The sequence below is a fragment of the Mustela nigripes genome, chromosome 8 (assembly GCF_022355385.1).
Source record: "Mustela nigripes isolate SB6536 chromosome 8, MUSNIG.SB6536, whole genome shotgun sequence".
NCBI classification, from domain to species: domain Eukaryota; kingdom Metazoa; phylum Chordata; class Mammalia; order Carnivora; family Mustelidae; genus Mustela; species Mustela nigripes.
In genome coordinates, this window is record NC_081564.1 from 73,393,917 (window position 1) to 73,413,933 (window position 20,017).

General features: G+C 35.8%; 1 protein-coding gene across 1 annotated transcript in view; it reads left to right on the forward strand.

The window, feature by feature from the left end:
• Window positions 1-20,017, forward strand: part of WDR7 (WD repeat domain 7) — a 362,705-nt gene that overhangs the window by 119,777 nt on the left and 222,911 nt on the right. Inside the window, exons 17-19 of the mRNA XM_059409727.1 lie at window positions 3,213-3,311; window positions 5,730-5,848; window positions 7,533-7,656. Coding sequence (XP_059265710.1) covers window positions 3,213-3,311; window positions 5,730-5,848; window positions 7,533-7,656 — 342 coding nt within the window. The remainder of the gene's footprint in view (window positions 1-3,212; window positions 3,312-5,729; window positions 5,849-7,532; window positions 7,657-20,017) is intronic.

The following is a 20,017-nucleotide window of genomic DNA, read 5'->3' on the forward strand; positions in this document are numbered from 1 at the left end:
CTCCCATAGACATAAAGGGCAGATGTTGCTCTAAGATCTCTACATTGAATGGCAGACCTAGTGTGGAATGCCTTCTTCTCTGTTCTCCCCTCTCAAAGCTTTGTGATTATCCTGTAACACTTTAGATAAAGTGATTCATTATTAAATAATTTTATTTGTGTTAAACTTTGAAAAACTTCTTTACCCATTGCATTTGGTTTTACAGAAAACTTTCTAGATTTTTTTTAATTCTCTTCTGAAAAATGTATTGAAAGGGCTATTTGTTTTCATGTACCAGGAAGCTAATGAGTTTTAGACCAATAACTTGCTACCTAAAGTATGTTCACTTTCTATCCTTTGTATATTTAGCATGTCACAATGGCAGTAGGGAACAATGGAGTTCAGAGTCAGATTTCAAATGAAGACTGAAATAGATCTATTCAGAAACTGAAAAACCAGGAATGTTGTAACATCAAGTTCTATGTAGATGCTATTTAATGGAAAGCATGTGGGTGTGGGTGTGTATGTTGTCACATAGTTCGTTTATCTTTGCCTATGATAGTAAGTAATTGAAGAGGCTCTTAGCTGCAAAATTTAAAGAACTTTTGTAGGTAAAATAATAGAACTCTAGCCACCCCTGTCATCTCTTGAAGCTATGCTGAGACTTTTGCCCTTAGGCTTGACTAACCTTTAGTAAGAGAAGTCAATTGATAATTGACATCGCAGCTTTTTTGTTTTAAGAAACCAAATGCTTCTTATGCTTCCTGCTATGAATTGTCAATATTCAGTGCTACATATGACTTCCTTCAGATTCATTATTGTCATTAAGCCTTGAGCTTTTTGTTTTGGGAGTGGTAATCTTTAAATTTCTTTTGCTGACTTCTTTATATGTGGACAGTTTTAAAAGCTCAAGCAGAGTTAATTTGAATTTCTCAATTAGTTATAAAAGTAGTTCCAGATTCTGCAGTCTCAGCTGTGAGGTAGTCTGAATGAAGTATTTTTTGGTGGTGATGCCAAGATTTTTAAAGCATAGTAAATCTGATTCCTTGATCTGTCTAATAGTATTCTTGATTTTTGTGTGTGTGTGCTCACAGAATTTATTAAAGGAAAATGTAAATTCTTTTTCCTTATTCCTGTCATTCAAGCAGTAGTCCAAAAAAGAGTCTGTTTATTTACTTCATTAAAAATAAACTTACATATATTGAACATTATTCTGTTAAGAGCTATTGTACTTATTCTAGTAGTTTTCTCAGTAGCATTTCTAGTTTCCTTTATGCTTGTGACTTACAGAAGATGGAGTTTAATCCCACTACTTACTTGACAAGATTAGGGTAATGATCACTCAGTACTGAACTTTTATTCATTTGTATTAAATTTCCTCAACTCTCACTCTACTGTCCTCTCACTTAAGAGTAAAATCAGGTATCACAGCCTTTTCAGGGATGATAATAATAATTTCTTTTTTTTTTAAGTGAAATTATGGAAAATTCCCAGTTGTTGGAAGCCACCAGAGGAACTTTGTGAACAATTTTGGTGGCATGAAAGTTAAAACCTGAAAATTTACTCTCTGCCATCCAGGCTCGGCAACTTTTTTGCATGAGGAAGTGAATATTTGATAGGCCATAGTAACTGAATTTGTAATTAGAAATGATTTATAAAATGAAAAAATTATTTAATAGAACATAAAAATATTTAAGATTTCTTCACAAGATTACAGTAGAATTCTTATATCTTAGGAAATGTGCAGTTAAGAATAGCTCTGTTTCTTTCATAAACATAACATAAAATTATTATCATTTCGTAAGGGACAGAAACAGGTCTGTGTATAATAAAAACAATTATAATTTCCCAGATGAGACTTTCATATGTGCAGAATGTGCTTCTTAGGGTATATAGAATTGGATTTAAAAAAAAAATTTTTTTTTACTGTTCATGTACTTTCAGTTCTACTGGTTACTACCTCACACGTGCCTGATTGACATTATGATGCATTCGTGTGGAAATTATGAAAAGTTGTTTTCATGCAGCTGTCCTGCAGTTACAAAGGAACTTCACTGCATGAAAAACAAACATATCATTCAGGGGACAATGCTTAATCTGTTCAGGAGCCCAAACCTATTGCTGTTCAATGACAGAAGAAAGGAAAGGGATTAATTTGAAGATACTTGTGCATGACATATGGTAATTTCTCCATAGGAAGGAAGTGTCAAATGGTGACCTCTAAATCTTACCATTGACCTCCAGTTGTAGAATGTGTGTGCCATACGGTCTTTTTGCCTTTTCATATGATAATTGAAGCTGAAACATTTTCCTGGGTAATATGACTTTTTGGGGGGTGGGATGGGGTTGCTGCATGTATTTGATGAAGATTAGAACATTCATAGTAATTACTTTGAGAACACAAACATGGGTATCATAAAAATATTTTTTAAACTAAAAATGAAGCTATGTTAGGATTCATACAAAAGTTGTTTAGTATATACTTTATAAGTTGGCAGATTTTAAATTGTATTTTTATCAAAGGAGTGTGGAAAATTGAAATGATTTCAGTGGATGTTGGTTTGAGATATTAAAAAATAATTTACATATAAGGTTAGGAAATAAATCATTAGAAAAATGTAATTGGGGGACGCCTGGGTGGCTCAGTGGGTTAAAGCCTCTGCCTTCAGCTCAGGTCATGATCCCAGGGTCCTGGGATCGAGCCCCACATCGGGCTCTCTGCTCTGCAGGGAGCCTGCTTCCTCCTCTTTCTCTCTCTGCCTGCCTCTCTGCCTACTTGTGATCTCTGTCAAATAAATAAATAAAATCTTAAAAAAAAATGTAATTGGCAGTATGACGACCAACTTAAAAGTTTTCAGTATGTGGTACATTTTAAAAATTGAATTACATTCTTGCTAATTCTTAATATGTCTGTCATTTTTTACTTATAGCCTTACTTGTTTTAGAACTGTTTTTGTATCAATTGGTACATCAATAAATTAGAATATTAAGTAGATTTTGATTTTAAGAGGAATTTGAACTACACTGTGATTGCTGTTCGGTAAAATATATCCTTTCCCTGCCGTAATCCTCAACGATCATGCCCTTCTGATGAAAACATCATTTTTCAGTTCTCCATTTACTTACTATATTTTGCCAACTTTGTTTTTCATTCTTCACTAATATTGAGCTTTTTTTCAGAAGCCGCTGTACCTCAATTCTCTCCTCTTTATTTCTTCTGTTTTCTCTGCAAGTTCCTGCTCCTGTCATTTCCGCTCGGTCTGATGCTGACCACTCTGGCTCTGACCCTGCTTCTACTCCTGCTTTACATACCTGTTTCTTAGTAAATGAAGGTATTCTCTCTCAACTTCCTAACAACTCCCTCTCAGTCTGTGCTTTATTCTGATATGACATGTTCTTTTTATCCAGTTTACACATTTATCTGCTTTGTTATATATGAGATCCTAAATTTTCCTTTTTTTTTTTTTTACTTTATTTGCTAATGTCAGTGATAAGGGCCAGCTAGGAAAATGTAATGCTGTTCGTGGCAGGTGAACACTGTGTTTCTCGTAACCTCCAATGCCATTAAAGAAGGGCAAAGATGCTAATCTTTGATGTGAAGTAGGTATTAAAAAGTGGATTGGTTTTCATAATGATGTTTGCTATGTGATCTCTGGTGTTAGAACTAATGAATCTGTTTTGCATGTTTCATTACTCTGAGGTTAGAGGGAGAGTGAGGGGTCTGTTTACATTATCATTAGAGAAGCCTTCAGAATGTTGATCAGCACCTATGATGATAAACAGAGGAATTCGCCTGTTTATCCTCCTTACTATTTCTGTTTCTGGATGAGGCAAAAATCCAAGGTGTAGTTAGGCTATCATATTATCCCGATGGAGTTAACGCTAGGTGAAAGTGTTTTTGGAACTCTGAAAATGTGAATGGAATCCACAAACCTTTTTTCCCCAAGAGCCACCATAGGGTTATTTATACTGCCTGGAAGCCTAACGGAACTTGTGAGCTCTGAGTTCTATCCACTGTCTTCATTATGGGCTCTGTCTTCACCAGATGTATAATATAAAAGGAAATTTTATAAAATCTCAAGTGTAATCCAGATTGATTCTGACTCTTCACTAGAAAGCAGTATTAACAAAACATTCAAATGGAAAGAATGGCGTAGTATCTGAAAAGTATAGAGTCCATGTTTGACGTACCACTCATTTGGAGAGAAAACATGGGAGCACAAAAGTATAACTCATTTTTTGTTTGGCTTCCCTATCATAGACATGTGCTAAGGTTAGTGTGCCAGGACTGGATTTTACCAAAAATAATTCAGGTCAAATTTGTTAAGCTATTGTGAAAGAGTAATTTGTTAGTTCAAAAAAAAAAAAAGCTTTTGACTTTGGACCGTGGTGAGAATCACTGTCCTATTAAAATTCAGCTCATAAATAATACTTCACATGTTTATGAGACATGTAATTTATATTTACATATATGTGTGTGTGTATATATATATATATATGTATATACTCTATATATGTATATATACCCTCTATTGAAAATAAATTGGAATCTAAAATGTGTGTGTTCATCATCTTAATCATTTAATTATATATTCTCAGTTGATGAGAATTTTCTTACTGGAAGGATAAATCTTTAGATAGGTGGCTTATCTGTTACTCACTTATTCTCTCTCTTCTCTCTATCTCTCTTCTTTAAGCAATCCTAGTAATTATTTTGAATTTTATGATAGGATTCTTTTTGTTTTAGATTATTTCCAAAACAATGATTTGTTAAAATTCTGTGATCGCTTATATATGGTAGTAATTGCTTTTTTGCATTCATTTTTGATTACTTGTCTTTAAGTGTTATCCCCTGTGGATAATGGTAATTATTGTGGATTAATAGTAGCTTCATACATGATTTGGGAAGACTGAGGCATTTATTTTGTATATATTTTTCAGACCCATTTGGTTGAAATGCTTATTTGAGCATGTCTGGATACTGTTACTTTTAGATATTGCAGTGGTTTCCAGTATTTATTTTCTTTAAATAATCAAGTTCCATATTAGAATTTTGGGAAAAAAAAACTTTTATTCCTGTAGATTAAAGTTAGTGATAGTTAAGATGTTGTCAATTTTGGATTATCTGGTTTTTATTTTATGAAATGTCTGAATTCATTTTTCCTCTCAAAATTGATGTTCTGTTACTTACTCAGTTATGATTGTGATTAAATATCTGATTCATTTAGTAGGAAAAGAGATCAATAAGTATTAATTAAAGGCCCTGTGATAGACAAGGGAAGACATCTCTGTTGACTGACAAAGGTGGTCATACACAGATGGCCAGGCCTTAGCAGACATGAACTTACTTTGGATATCTATGTGAATGCACTTTTAACTGAAAGTAGTTTCAAGTCTACAACTCTAGTACATTTTTATTTCTATTTTTTCTCAATTCTGATGGGGCTGTTTAGAAATATGTTTTAGAGGGGCTGTTTAGAAATATGTTTTCCTTGTAGAATTTGTATGTACTTTATGTGGAAGTTTATTTTTGTGTAAGACTTTGAGATTTCTTGTAAGTACCAATTACAAGATTTAGAGATAAACTGCATTTGATATAATTTGTAAAAAATATCTAATAAATTATAATCATTTCTAATGTAATTTAGCACATTTGTCCTTTTTGATTTTTGGTTTATTTAAAGAAATGTCTTTGAATTAGGGAATGCTAAAATGCTTACAGTATTTGTAATATGTTACATTTTTAACAGGATGGAGTCAGTTGGCTGCTATGCATTGTGTGATGCTACCAGACCTGCTGGGACTGGATAAATTTAGGCCCCCACTTCTAGAGATGCTGGCCCGAAGATGGCAGGATCGATGCTTGGAGGTAATATTGATGTGGTATGGATAGATAACAAAAACATGAAAGCAGTAGACAAGTGTAAATTTGAAACGAAATGCTTAATATTTATCTAATTTCTTTTCACCTGTTTATTTCATAGAAAATATGGATTCATGATTTTTTTCCAGTTTATGTGTGAGTGGTAATGTTCCAACTTGCACGTTTGTTTACTTTTGAATCTAATGAATAATTAACCAAAGGTTTCATATACTTTATAGGACTGTTTCTTTGAGTGTTAGTTTCTATAGAGAGTGTTCTGTATAGATTAACATACATGCATGCTCACATACATACACCCAACTCCCTCAAAATCACACATTGAGGTATAATCGCATCAGTCAAATTCTAAGTGAATAGCCCTTGTCCAATGGAAGATAATGCGTTATAATAAAAGAAAGTCTTTGGAATTCGAAGAGACCCAGGTTTAAATATCAGTTCTGCCAATTATTAACTTTGTGACCCTGGACAATTTACTTAAGCTATTTGAAGCTCATTTGTAAAGTGGGGATAATAATATATTCCTCATGGGATTGCTGTCAGGATCAAATCAAATAATGCAAGTAAAACAGTACAGAGCCTGATACATGGTAGGAGTTCATAAATGGGTAGCTATTATTTTGTGTTAATGGACTTATGCTGTATTAGACATCGCTTGAATATAATATCACCAGGGACTTGGGAATGTTTTATGGATAGAGATTTCCGTTATTATGGCATTTGACCTATCTAGCTATAGCAGTTTGTATCATTCAAGATTTCAAATTTATCAAATATAAATATTTCCCCCATCTGGTTTCTCTTCCCTCAATTCTAAGTAGAATTGTAGCATATTAAAATTTCATGGTTTTGCATTGAATAGTATCTGAATTCACTTCAAAATCAGTTATAATTAAAAACAATTTTTATTCAAACTCTTATCAGACATTGCTGAGTTACCTTTTCAGTGACAAAGAGTAAATAAATTGATTGATAGACCACTTGACAGTTGAAGAGCTTCTTTGACCTCATGCTTGTGGTAATTTGCCAAAATAAAAGTCAACTAAAATTGCAAGATAAAAGTGTGCCACATTGAAGGACAAACTGAAATGATGTAACTTTGAGAACTTGTTTCCTTCTATAGAACTAATGCCATTACACAGGATTGTATTTTGCCTATTTGTTGAAAACAAATTGTTTAAACATGTCTTAGGTATACAGGAACTGTGCAGATTTATATATAGGTTCATGCAAACAATACTTAGTGTATAAAGAAATTCACAAGATAAGGTTAAATTTCTTGAGGCTAAAAGAGAAGACAGAGTTTAACAGTTCTAACAGTGACTTTTAACACTGACAACTATTTGGAAATTTAAGGTGAAAATCAAAGTACAGGAGTGTTTTAAAAGCTTTGGAAAATGAAGTTTTAAACCCAACGCTGCATAAATGTACGAATATAATTCTATTTGTGTTAAAATACTTTTCACTGAGATCATTCATTAAAATGTCTTTGATTTTGCTCACATCCGTTTATTCAGTATTTAATTCATTCCTTGGTTTGTGGTTTTTCTCTTGTAAATAAATGTGGCTTGTATATTTCCTAGCTTTATTTTGTGATGAACTTTCTAGTTTTTAAACACCTCAGCAACTGACCTGGTTCCTATTTTTTCATTTGGCTCCGTTTCCTTCTCAGGTCAGAGAAGCCGCCCAGGCCCTGCTTCTCGCTGAACTGCGCAGAATTGAGCAGGCGGGGCGGAAGGAAGCCATCGACGCCTGGGCCCCTTATTTACCTCAGTCTATGGACCACGTCATATCACGTAAGAGTTCTACCAAAGCTTTACATGCTTAAACATACAGAAGTTCTAAACTCACAGATAGGCTTGTTACTGCCTCTCAATAAAAGTGAGTCATTTGAAGTGAAAATAAGGGAGCCTTGACTTCTACGTGTTCACTTTCGAATCCCTGTGGTTTGGAGTTTGGTTTAAAAGAATACATCTAAATACTCTCTGATGGACAGACCTCTTACGAAATTAATCCCCAATCAAAAAGTCCTGCTCTGTTTCACAGTAACATCTGTCTCTGTTGCATGATTATGTTCGCGGATGCCGGCTTGTAGATCCGATCTGATGGTGTGCACGTGCAGTATAAGGCAGGGCCTTTCGAAGTTGAGGTTGGAATTGTGAATCCTTAAGAAGTAAAAATTGGGTAGATTTAGACCAGTGTACTCTTGGAAAAGAAAATTAAGCAAGGATTTTCACAGACAAATCTTTCAAAAGAATATAATTTGAATGGACTGAGAAAGGCCTTGGGAAAAATTGTTGGAAGTGGTTGAATGTTTTTTGTAGAATCAGACCTTTGTGATCCTGCTGCTAGGTCAAGTGGTCATTGAAGAAAAGTTGTATTATGCTATTGTAGTTTTTTCTTTTTAGAAAAGTGTGCTTCATCCCCAATTCATCATTTGATTGATTTTTTTCTTCTTCTTCCCTTTTTTTAAAAAGATTATTTATTCATTTATTTCACAGAGAGAGAGAAAGAGAGAGAGAAAATAAGCAGGGGAACAGCAGAGGGAGAGGGAGAAGCAGGCTCCCCACTGAGCAGGAAGCACCATGCAGGGGTTGATCCCAAGACCCTGGGATCATGACCTGAGCCAAAAGCAGATGCTTAACTGACTGAGCCACCCAGGTGCCCCCGATTCTTTATTCTTCTAAAGAAGAATTCAGAATTAAAGTTTTAAACTGTTATATTGAATATAAGATAAAATCAGTTTTACTTTTTAAGTTGAATTCTCAATGAAACTTATAATCTTTTACTATGAAAATTTGGCCTGGGGGCGCCTGGGTGGCTCAGTGGGTTGAGCCTCTGCCTTCGGCTCGGGTCATGATCCCAGGGTCCTGGGATCAAGCCCCACATCGGGCTCTCTGCTCAGCGGGGAGCCTGCTTCCCGCTGTCTCTCTCTGCCTGCCTCTCTGCCTACTTGTGATCTCTGTCTGTCAAATAAATAAATAAAAAATCTTTAAAAAAAAAAAACCAAGATAACTTGGCCTAGGTTTTGGATGGATTCGTTTTAAGTGATTTTGGCTAATACCAAATTCTTAGTTAATAAGGTACTCACTGTACATGTCAAGACAGACAATACATGATTATATAAGAAGGATATGAAAACAAGATTCAAAAGGGACTATAATTGTTATACCTGGTATAGGTCTACCTGATGTTTGTCAGTGGTAACTCTAGTGGTTGTTTTAGGTATTTGACCTTTGATATTTAACCTTTCTCAGCCTCACTTTTATCATAGATGAAATGAAGATGATAGTGAGACTGTAGGGTTATTCTGAGTTTGGAATGAGTTAATCTTTGGTAGCATATGGAACAATGTCTAGGTAAAGATTTTTATATTAAGTATGTTCATAATCTGTAAAAATGCAAATAATGTGTTTTACATATGACCATAGCATCACACATTAACAACACTAATAAATATTTTTTAATCTGTTTAGGTAACAGAATTTACTGAGATAATACTGACTTTCATTTGCTTACTAGGAATTTTTCCATTTTAATAAAAGGAAATTGAAAGACCAGAGTCTTTAAACATACGGACTCTATGAAAGGTATTAGGCTTAAAGCTCTTACTTAAATGTGTATAGGTTTTAATATCTTTTACAATATAAAAAAATGTTTAAAAGAATAAGACTAGGATGAAAAAAGCTTTGCTTTTGAGCATTTGAAGAATCAGTCACTTGTGGCTCTCAGCTTCAGAATCTGAAAAATAGAATTAGCTCATCAGCTCATCGTAAACCTTATTGAGTAAAAGATGCTCCAATATAAGGACAAACTATGAGACGACATTGTGTAAAAGGAGGATTAGCTCAAATATCTACTCATTCCTCTATCCCCAACACCATTTTAAGATCTAAGGATGCTGGAGGAAGCAAGATGCTCCAATTAAAGGACAAACCTAGGCTGAAGGTGTGAAACAGTAGCAAACCATTAGAGATCCTTTTGAAAGGACAACGCTGCTATGGAAGTATGAGGAACTGTTTCAGGAGACCTTTGTTTGGAATGGAATACAGTAGGAGAGTGGACTGAAGTAGATGGAGAAGCTACTACAGAAGGGATATGGGACCCAGACCTAAATGTACATAGAGTAGAATAAAATGTATTTCTAAGGCTTGATTACAGATTACATATCAGGATCTAAGGAAAACACCAAAGATGTGTACAGTGTTGTGTTCTTGACAGTTTGGGAAGAAAGATATCTTTAGTGATGGTGGTGAATTCCATTTTATTTTCTTTTTCCTGGAAAGAGAATGAGTTAGCTACAAGATAAAGGTGTAATATGGTCTCAAATTACTCCCTGAAGCAATGATGAAAATGTATATGTTGCTAGGTGAGAGGTCTTTTAGAGGGTCCCGAGAGGATACAGTATAAGTAAAATAGTGACAATGCCTACCATTAATTGAGCACTCTCTCTGTCAGGCTTTTGCTAAGTGCCTGGTCTGTGTTACTTCATTAAGCCACTGCAATAAGCCTGTAAAGTAGCACTCGTGTCACTACCAGCCCCCACTTTTTTCCCCCAGATGAGTTAGTTGAGGCCAAGAGATTAAAGAACTTTCTTAAGGTTCTTCAGTTACTGAGTGACTGTCAGACTACAAAACTGATTTCCCTCACCACCATTTATTCTGTCTTGCTTCCTCCGGCATCCTTAGATCTTGAAATGGTGTTGGGGGTAGAGGATTGAATAGATCTGAACTAATCCTGCTTTCGCACAATGTCATTTGTAGCCATATTAAACTTAACAACAGCAACAACAGTAACTTGGAGCAGAAACGTGCAACTGTGAGAAAATTACTCTTCATTGTGAGAAAATGGTTCTCATCGTTGTTTAAGCATAAACTTGGTTGTTCTTAGGTCATATTTAAACCTTTCCATTTATGTAAATTGAAGTCCTGTTAGTTACCTATAGTATCCTGGAGTTCCTTATAAATTAGCTGAATATTGGCTCACTTAAAATTTTAATCTTATCATCCTGTTATTTTTAGTGAAAGAACAAATTCGCAGTCTACATATAATTAAAACAGCTTATACTAACAACTCTTTCTAAAATATAGTAATCTATTCTGGAACTTTTACATTGTCTGAGTGTAAAATGAGTTTGCTTTACTGGGAGCTTTCTGTTTTAATCAGACTGAAGGAGTGAGGATTCTGAATGTGCGAAAGGAGAAGAAAGCATACAACAAATGAGAAATGACCACATAGGGCTGTTGAACAGATTTGCTGTCCAAAGGGATCAAAAGGTTATGGAGCCAGCTGCTGGACAGCCCACACCTGCTATAACGTGTTCATAGGGCGGTCGCCTCTGTTGTGGTCAGTAGTGTTTGCGGGGATGATTTTCGGAGCGAGTTAACAGCATAAAATGTTCTTTTAGGAACTTAAAACCTATTTTTAGCATAAGAATCTTCTTACTTAAGTAGGTCAAATATTAAAGGTAAACTATTTACTATGGTAAATACACTATTCATCAGATATTTTCTTATAATTTAATCAGCCTAAGCATTTAAAAATGTGCAGTAATTACCTAAGCAATATTGGCAGCTCCTAAGTTATGACCTAAGAGTCCCTTCGTTGGATGTTTGTCTGAGACCCAGAAAATGCTTTTGCTTGAAGAGCAGAATGTGCTACTAGGCTGATGGGCTTTGAAGGCCCCTTCATCTTACAGCTCTGGAGCCTGAGGTTTAAAACGGGAAGTAACCCTTTTCTGACTCTGCAGCCAGTAAGTAATTGAGCTGGGACTAAGATGACAACTCAAGTCCGCTGGTCATAGTGAGTGGGGTCTTCTGGAATTGTATTTAGGTACATTATGTGATAAAAGCCTTTTGTAGGTTTGTCTGAGAACGTAATGAAAGCAAGGGGCCAGAAGCCAGTTGCTTTTCTTAGGACTGCGGAGAGTAGTAAAGGAGAAACTTCTGGACAGCACCCAGCACGGCCGATTATACGCGTAGTGAGTGTTGGCTGACTGACCCCTTTCCTTTGCTGTGCTGGTTTCTCTACTTTTGTTCTTATTGTCACTGCCTCAGAATTCACTTGAATTTGTATTGCTCAGAGATTCTGGCCGTAGACCAGAAATCACTGGGGAGGAAAAAGGAGCAATAGTCTGCTTTAACTGAAAAGCTAGTTCACAAATTTTCATAAAAACCAAGTCCTTGTTGAGTGATTTGAGAATTTTGCTTCAGGTAATGGAGTTCTGTCCCAGATCGGATTAGGAAACATTTTATCCCTTATAAATGCAGGCAGTATGTAAACTTTTTTTTTTTTTTTTTTTAAGATTTTATTTATTTATTTGACAGACAGAGATCACAAGTAGGCAGAGAGGCAGGCAGAGAGAGAGGAGGAAGCAGGCTCCCTGCTGAGCAGAGAGCCCGATGCGGGACTCGATCCCAGGACCCTGAGATCATGACCTGAGCCGAAGGCAGCGGCTTAACCCACTGAGCCACCCAGGCGCCCCAGTATGTAAACTTTTGATGCCTGATTTCTGATTGAAAATTTGAGGATAAGTGCATTGTGATTCTTACTGTAATGGCTACAGGACCGGAATTCTGAATATTTCGTACATTCTAGTGATAGTGACTTATATAAATATTGTAAATGTTTTCTGAGTTATCACTCTTTCTCATGTATTTATGATCATGTTTGTGTTACAAAATACTTTTTAGAAATTCTGTTGCTTATTTTGAGTAAGAAAGGGTTAATGTTATTTTGTGAAATGTGTTAGAATCCAGATGAAGATGAAATGTTTTAAGTTGTCTCAGATTTACTTTGAAGGGAAGATACTGTGTAGAACGCACCTTTATATATTTCTTTTTGTGACATTCTGCATGTAGCATTTTGATAATTGACTTTTTTATGAGGTCAAGCTCCTGCTAGTTTATGAAATACACCCGCGTTTGCCCTTCGTTCCAGGCAGTGACTACTTGGAGGTAAATGCTGATGGTTCCTGATTTCCTTTGGCCTGTGATGCAGGGTGACCTTATAGGGCATGAGGTCACAAGCGTAATTATTTCTCGTACGTTGTATTCTGCTTGCGCACTGGGGCTCATCTCCTCCTTTAATTTCAGAAACATTAAACACATAAAAGTTACTACCATTATATAAATCAAAATCTCTTCTAAAGAGGGTGCTATTGTAATTTTATGCAGTTATGACCAATGTAGTATTAATTTGCAAATTTATCGTCTCAGATATTGATAGAAGGATGTGTAACACATCGTGTTTAATACATATTGATGTCATCAGAAAGAACAATCCTTTGTTCTTATCGAGGCCCTGCCTTTTTAGCTTCCTTTTGTGCTAAGGTTACCAGGGTTAGGCTCGTCTTTTTTATCCCCCTTGGAAACAGAATAGGATTTCTTTGTTCAGTGAAAGACACTCCTAGTAAATGTTTTGGGTTTGACTTTCAACAAGCCACACTGTAGTACCTATTTTAACCTGGAATTGAAGTCACTTTCTGATGATTATAAGGTAGTGGTCATTCTGAGCACAAATGTGGATGGACCAACAATATACAAGAAGGTAAGATGGAACTGTATATTATAGAGGTAGTGGAAAGGTCTCTTGTAGCTAGTAAAAATTTAAATATTAATGCATTCTGTGGTAGGCAGATATTTTCAGGGTTTGCTGGGGAAGGGATGGGGAGAGGCTAGGAACGGTGTTTGCTAAATAGGATTTAAGTGAGTCCCTCCTCTACCCCCAAAAGGCCTTAACACAGCATTCCTTCCTTCTTTCTTTTTTTATATATGCCTCAGTTATTTGGAACTCTCTAAGGAATGATTTTCTAGATAACTGAGGGTTTAAAAGTCACTAAATGCTTGGATTTTTTAAAAAATGTTAACTCTTTTTATTGAAATAGTTCATCTGTTTCTGGCTTTTTAAACATCTTCTCAATAGCCAGAGTTGTTGTTTTGGCCTGTGCTGCATAATTACCACCATTTGCTTATTGAAGAGAGTAGACTTGTTTATCTGAACATAAAAGGACCCAGACTGAACTGCCTCTCACGTTTCATATCTTTAAAAGATAACTTTCCTTCTTCTTCTTTTTACTGTCTAGGAATTGTTAACAATTTTTGCTGGTTGGGCTTTTTTGTCTCACCCCCAGGAGCTTTTGCCCCTATGTCTAATTTACTGTTATCACTGTTTTGGGAGTGTGGAAGCCAGGCAGCCAAACTTATTTGAGTTAAATATAAAATAAGAGTAAATTGGCTAAGAATAAGAGCTCTCTGATGGGGGGGAAAAATCCCTAAGCTTTAGTGTAAGCACTTTGTGGTGTCTCTGTTGACTCCTTACATTCTGCTTACTTGACTACTTTCTCAGGTCTTTTGTTGCATTCTGGGTGTATCTTTCTTTTTCAGAAAAAATATTCTAATTAGATGTGGGGAAAAGGAAAATCATTTGGTTGCTTACGAAGAACTGAGAATTCTAAAATAGCCCTTTTGTAATGAATGCCCACTTTGCGAATCCGCTGAAACGAAAAGATGAGGTTTGCTCAGAAATATCTGTGGTAGTTACCTTGTGTTCACAGAGCCAGTTGGAAGTGATTGTGTGTTGTGATTAGAAAGGGAAAGTACTGAATTATGACTAAGTGATTTACAGAAAAAGGACTTGGCGTTCTGTGGAAGTTTTTATATTAAGAGGCAGTAGGGTTTGTCTGAAGACAAACTATATTATGCAAAGTGCTTTGTATCTGTGTGTATCTGTTTGCAGTGTTAAGTGGGGACCTAAGGGATTTGTTTCTCTTTTTTCTTCTAAAGTATCAGAGCTATGGGGCTTAAGCGTAAGCACTCCAGACTGATCATGTATTTAACAGCATTAAACTGTCGTACTTATCTATATTTGCCTACTAACCTGATGAATAACAAAATTTCTTCTTACTCAGTCTCAACTATTTAAAGGAAAATTCTTTAGTTCCATGTGACTTGAGTTCTTGGAGGTGATATGTAAAAGCTCACATTGTCCTTAAATCCTTTTTACAGGTCTTGGAAATTAGAGTAGTAAAATGGCAAATTAAAAATGTTAGCGTTACTGGATCGATTGGTTATTTAGACTTTACCTCTTAGTAAACAGAACTCTGTTATCCGGCAATGCTGTAGGTTAGGAACTCCACAGGAATAAGGAACTTCACACTGAAGTCCTCTGGATACGAATAATACCAGCAGCCTGGTTTCCAGTTCTCCCCAAGAGCCCTGGGACAGTTTCCAGCCTGTGCAACAAAGCAGGAGTAGAGCCTGAGGAAATTCAGTGACTTCTTCCTTGCGTAACAGTGAGAGCCTGGGGGGGCCGTTAGGTGCGGTGCTCCTTGCCTGCCACTGTCTTTCTCTCATGCCACTGGCCCCTTGGAAAAGCTTTGGAGCTGAAAGGATTTGAAATAGTTGAGGTTATTTTCTCATTCCCCCTTCTTTTTCCCTTTCACAAGTGTGTCTCCCTCCTTTCAGTGTGGTTACCTCTCCTACAGTTGTAGTTGGTGGCCAGACCCCTAGGAGGCACGGCTGACTTGCTTTGGGGTCTTTGTACACTTGCTGCCTGCTTTAAGGAGTTGAAGTCTCTTAAGCCTATGAAGACTGCTTTATAAAAGAAAAACTCATTGAACCTGTGACACACTGTTGAAAAAAAAAATGGTGTTCAAATTGAAGTGCCTGATATACCTTTAGCTGAGTTTCTCGTGGCCTTTGCTATAATAAATGACCTAATATTAGTTGCTGCGAAGAGTATGATATTGATTTGTGCCATTAGTCTCTTGCTGATTTGCTGAGGAACAAAAATTTATAATGCTAATGGAAATAAAGTACTTTACAAAACACTGCCCACGAATACCGGAACATGTCTTTGTAATAGAACTAGTGTCTAGTAAGCTTTCAGATATAAATTTTCCTTATTCTAGTACAGATTATTCCAGTACAGGAGCTCAGAGTCCTATTCAACTTGTTTTTACAAAACAAAAAGCAGAGTTGGTTATCCTATGATGTTTTAAATCTTGGACACCTAATATGCATGCACAAATCCAGTTTTGATTGGATTGTGAGACATGATTTTATGCCGTATTTCTAATTTTATTATATCTTTATTGACTGGATATTATATGTAACTGCATTGTTTTAATATTTTAGTTTGAAACCTTATTGTGATCTGCATGTGATGAAATAGTCAATAGTTTGGAAAGAAAACAGTAATTTGGTTACTGCAAGAAAATTATGTAAACCTATTTTACCTCTGATATTTTAATTGTAATAGCTAATTGTGGATTTTGTTTGAGTGTTACATTTAAGTTCTGGGATTAAAATGATCAAAGTATACTAAAATATCTTTGCTGAATCCATTCTTCCCTTCCTCTTCCTGCTTCTTTGGAGGGAAGTATGGTGTTTTATATTTTATTTTCCATCAGTATTGTCCTAATGATTTATTACTTCTGCTATCTATTTTTTGTTAAGCAGATTTTGAGACAAATAAGTGTTTTAATATTTATAAATGGTTTTATTGTGCATGACATTTGCAGACTTGGTTAATATTTTAGCACTTCTAGTACACAAACATAAAGAAAAAAAAATTTGTTTTATTGGTTTGAGCACCCGCATTGACCCTGGCAAGATTGAGATTGATCTGGTTTCTTTCAGCCCGTTAAATGCCAATCCAGTCATCTGTAACAATACTTAGTATTTTTGTAATTTTTCTGTACATATTTCCTGTGTTTGTTCTGTGCAACTTACTCATCACTTGAAAAGGTTTTCGTTCCTTGATTTAGACATGAAAAGAGCCGCAACCACCTATTTTATTGCTTATTGTTTTTAAAAATTGTTGCTTACAGTTAATGTCTGAGCTGTAATCATGGTTCTGTTTCTGGAAGCCTTATGAAAGGACTTTACATTTTACTGAGAAATGATGATGAGGCTTCTATCTGAAGTGTGTACTTGTGCTAAAGAACACTCAGCCCTAGGGAGTGGAAATGGAAGAGGAGGGATTGTTCTTACTACACGAGTATTCCTGCTGATTTTAAGATGGCTAATGAAATAACACCCCCTAATAATTAACCAACATTAAACAAATTCTGGCATAGCTCATGAGTACAGAGACATAAATTAGCTTATAGACACTTCTCTGTCACAGGCATGAAGTGAAGAAGGCTTTTTCTCTGTTCTGTGCTAGAGGGTGGTTGACAGGTTTTACTCAGGTTTGGTTTGGTTTTGATTTTTGCTTGTTTGCTCTTTCTCTTAAAGCAAAGCTGGTCTTTGGAACAAATAATATGGAAGTCAGAGGAACTGAACTCGAAATGAATCTCTGAATTCTGGGTGGTAGGTAGAGGATTGAGTATTTGTAGTCTTACCCTAAAGCATCATGGTACCTCTTATAACATATTTATGTAGGGTTTAAAAGGACTACCTAATCTCAGATGTGACCTGTTTTAAGATGTGATCAGGATTACGAGAACATCCCAAGCTTTTCCCATATAGAAGTTGGTTGGGCACTTGGGGTTGGAAGCCTTTCCTATTCCGTTTCATCACTGGCCACTGTTGTGGAGAAGGGATTCCAGTGTAGTGATTCTCAAATGGAAGGGGGAGAGGCAGGAGAGAGGAGTTTCAAAAGGTGATTATCCCAAATACTACCCCCTCCTCAACTGAGGATCTGTCTGCGTTCATTTCATAATTCCTCAGATGGCAGTAATTAGGGAGGAAAATACCGTTTTTTCAAATGGTTTTTCTAATGACTGATGAGCAACTAATTTATGGAACCAGATTACTAGCTGGGAAGTCCGATGGAAAAGGGGTATCAGAAGATCTGGCACATCGTCTTGCTTCACTGAGCAATAGCTCTAAGGCCCAGTGAGATGACCAGCTTCTGTACATCCTTGTCTTGTTCAGTCTCTTTTTATGCGAAAGGAGGGGAATGAACAAATCTATAGTAAACTTACATATGAAATCTTAATCACAGTCACAATATATAAAACAGGTAAATAATATTGAGTAGTTTCTTTCAGCGGTTTAAATCTTTGGGATTTTTTTTTTTTTAAGTGAAAAATAAGTCATTTCTTGTGTATTGAAACCCTCATGCTCTTCTCTTGACTTCTGAGAATCTACCTAGCGCAGTGAAAAACTGCTTCAGTATTTGTTCCCTAAATGCCTCTTGTTCTAACAAATGAGACCCTCCCACGCCCACATCCATACACCCGATACAGGCAGGATCACAAACTCCCTTATATATTGGCAATTCCTAAAATTTGTTACTATGCAGGACAACCTTTAGTTTCTGTATCATTCTAATGGTCCTGTATGGCATTGGGTGAAGAAGTTTTGATGCTTCTCCAGCAGATGCCTGTGGTCTTACAGAGCTTCATGGCAGCATGTGCCTAGGGGAGTGCTAGCCCAGTGTGTGCTTTCAGCATCTTGCCTGAAATAGTTGCCACCTGGAAGCACAGAAACAATTTTGAATACCCTACGTTAATGTTTGATACATACTTTATTATTTTGATTTAAAAGTGCTCATCTTTCAGATATGATTAGCCAACTGTCTGGTTTTAAAACTTACCTGTATAATGTGAGTATGGATTTATATATATTCAGTCATCTTTTTTTTAAATAATTTTTTATTTTTTATTAACATATAATGTATTATTAGCCCCGGGGTACAGGTCTGTGAATCACCAGGTTCACACACTTCACAGCACTCACCAGAGCGCATACCCTCCCCAATGTTCATAACCCCACCACCCTCTCCCTACCCCCCTACCCCTGGCAACCCTCAGTTTGTTTTCAGTCATTTTTTAATAGCCATGATCCACTTGACAAACCTCTATAATAATCACTTCTTGCTCATGTGGCTTAATGAATAGTCATTGGATGAGACTCAGTATGTTAATTTAGATATCCTTTTTCCCCACCCCAAGGCAAAAGTGTGGTAATGTTTCTATACTATGTGTATATGTAATCAGTAAATTTACTTGTATGCCTTCTTAAGCATGTTATTTGAGTTTTGATTATTTTTTTCCTCTCATGCTAAATATTTAAAGACCCATTTTACAAGAGATTTTGTTTTAGATTGAACTTTTGGTTAAACCCATTTTACAAGAGATTTTGTTTTAGATTAAATTTTTGGTTAAGGAGTTCTTAGGTAATTCTGTACATTCTTGTCTCCCTTTTTAAAAAAAAACACACACACACACACACATTGGCTGTACATGGCCTACAGCCTGTTGGGTTGCGTGGGAGGATCATGATCCACGACAGGAACATTCATTCTTCAAGTTAAGTGTTCAGGCAGATGAGCAGGATAACAGAGAGGAGTTACTTGTTTTGTTTTGCTTTGGTTTTGTTTTTGGCCAAAAGCAGACTTACCTTTTTCCTTCCTATTAATTATGTGCTGATCATCTTTAGTAGTGATTTGTAGAGGGGAGAAAACACATCAAATAGGGATCGTCTTAAAGGAATTGTATTAACCTTTACTACTAATCAGTAAATCCTTTTTTCTTAATTCCTCTTGGAATCACTGCATAATGTCAGGATGGGTTGTGAAATGATGTGTTTGAATGCCAAGCGTAATTTTATAGATTAGTTTGGGATAAAATATATATGTGTTTTCCTATTCATTTTTAAAAACTTTGTATTTTAGAATATTTCAAACATACATAAAAGTAGAGAGTAATATAATGAACCTCCGTGTACCTGGTGCCTAGTTTAATGGTTATTAACTCACGGACAGTCTAATTTTATGTGTCCCCAACCCCATACACCTGTCCCCCAATTTTAAATAATTCTTAGCTGCAATATCCCCTTATCTATAAATATCTCAGTTTGTATCTTAAAAGCAAGGGTTCTTTTATATAGGCATGTACATGCACACACACACACACACACACACACACATAAATACAATACCATTAAAATGTGAAAAATAATTAAAACGTCTTAATTTTGTCTAATAACTCAGTTAATATTTATATTTCCTTCATAGTCTCATAATTCCTTTTTACAGTTTGTTCATTCATTGTAGATTTAATAAAAGTCCACATATTATGGTTGGTTTATATGTCTTTTATGTTTCATTTAATCCATCAGATTCCTGTCAGTGAATCAATTAATCAATCAGTCAGTCCACCATCTATCTACTTTCTCTGGCCACCTCTCTCCTGTGCTTTTCCTT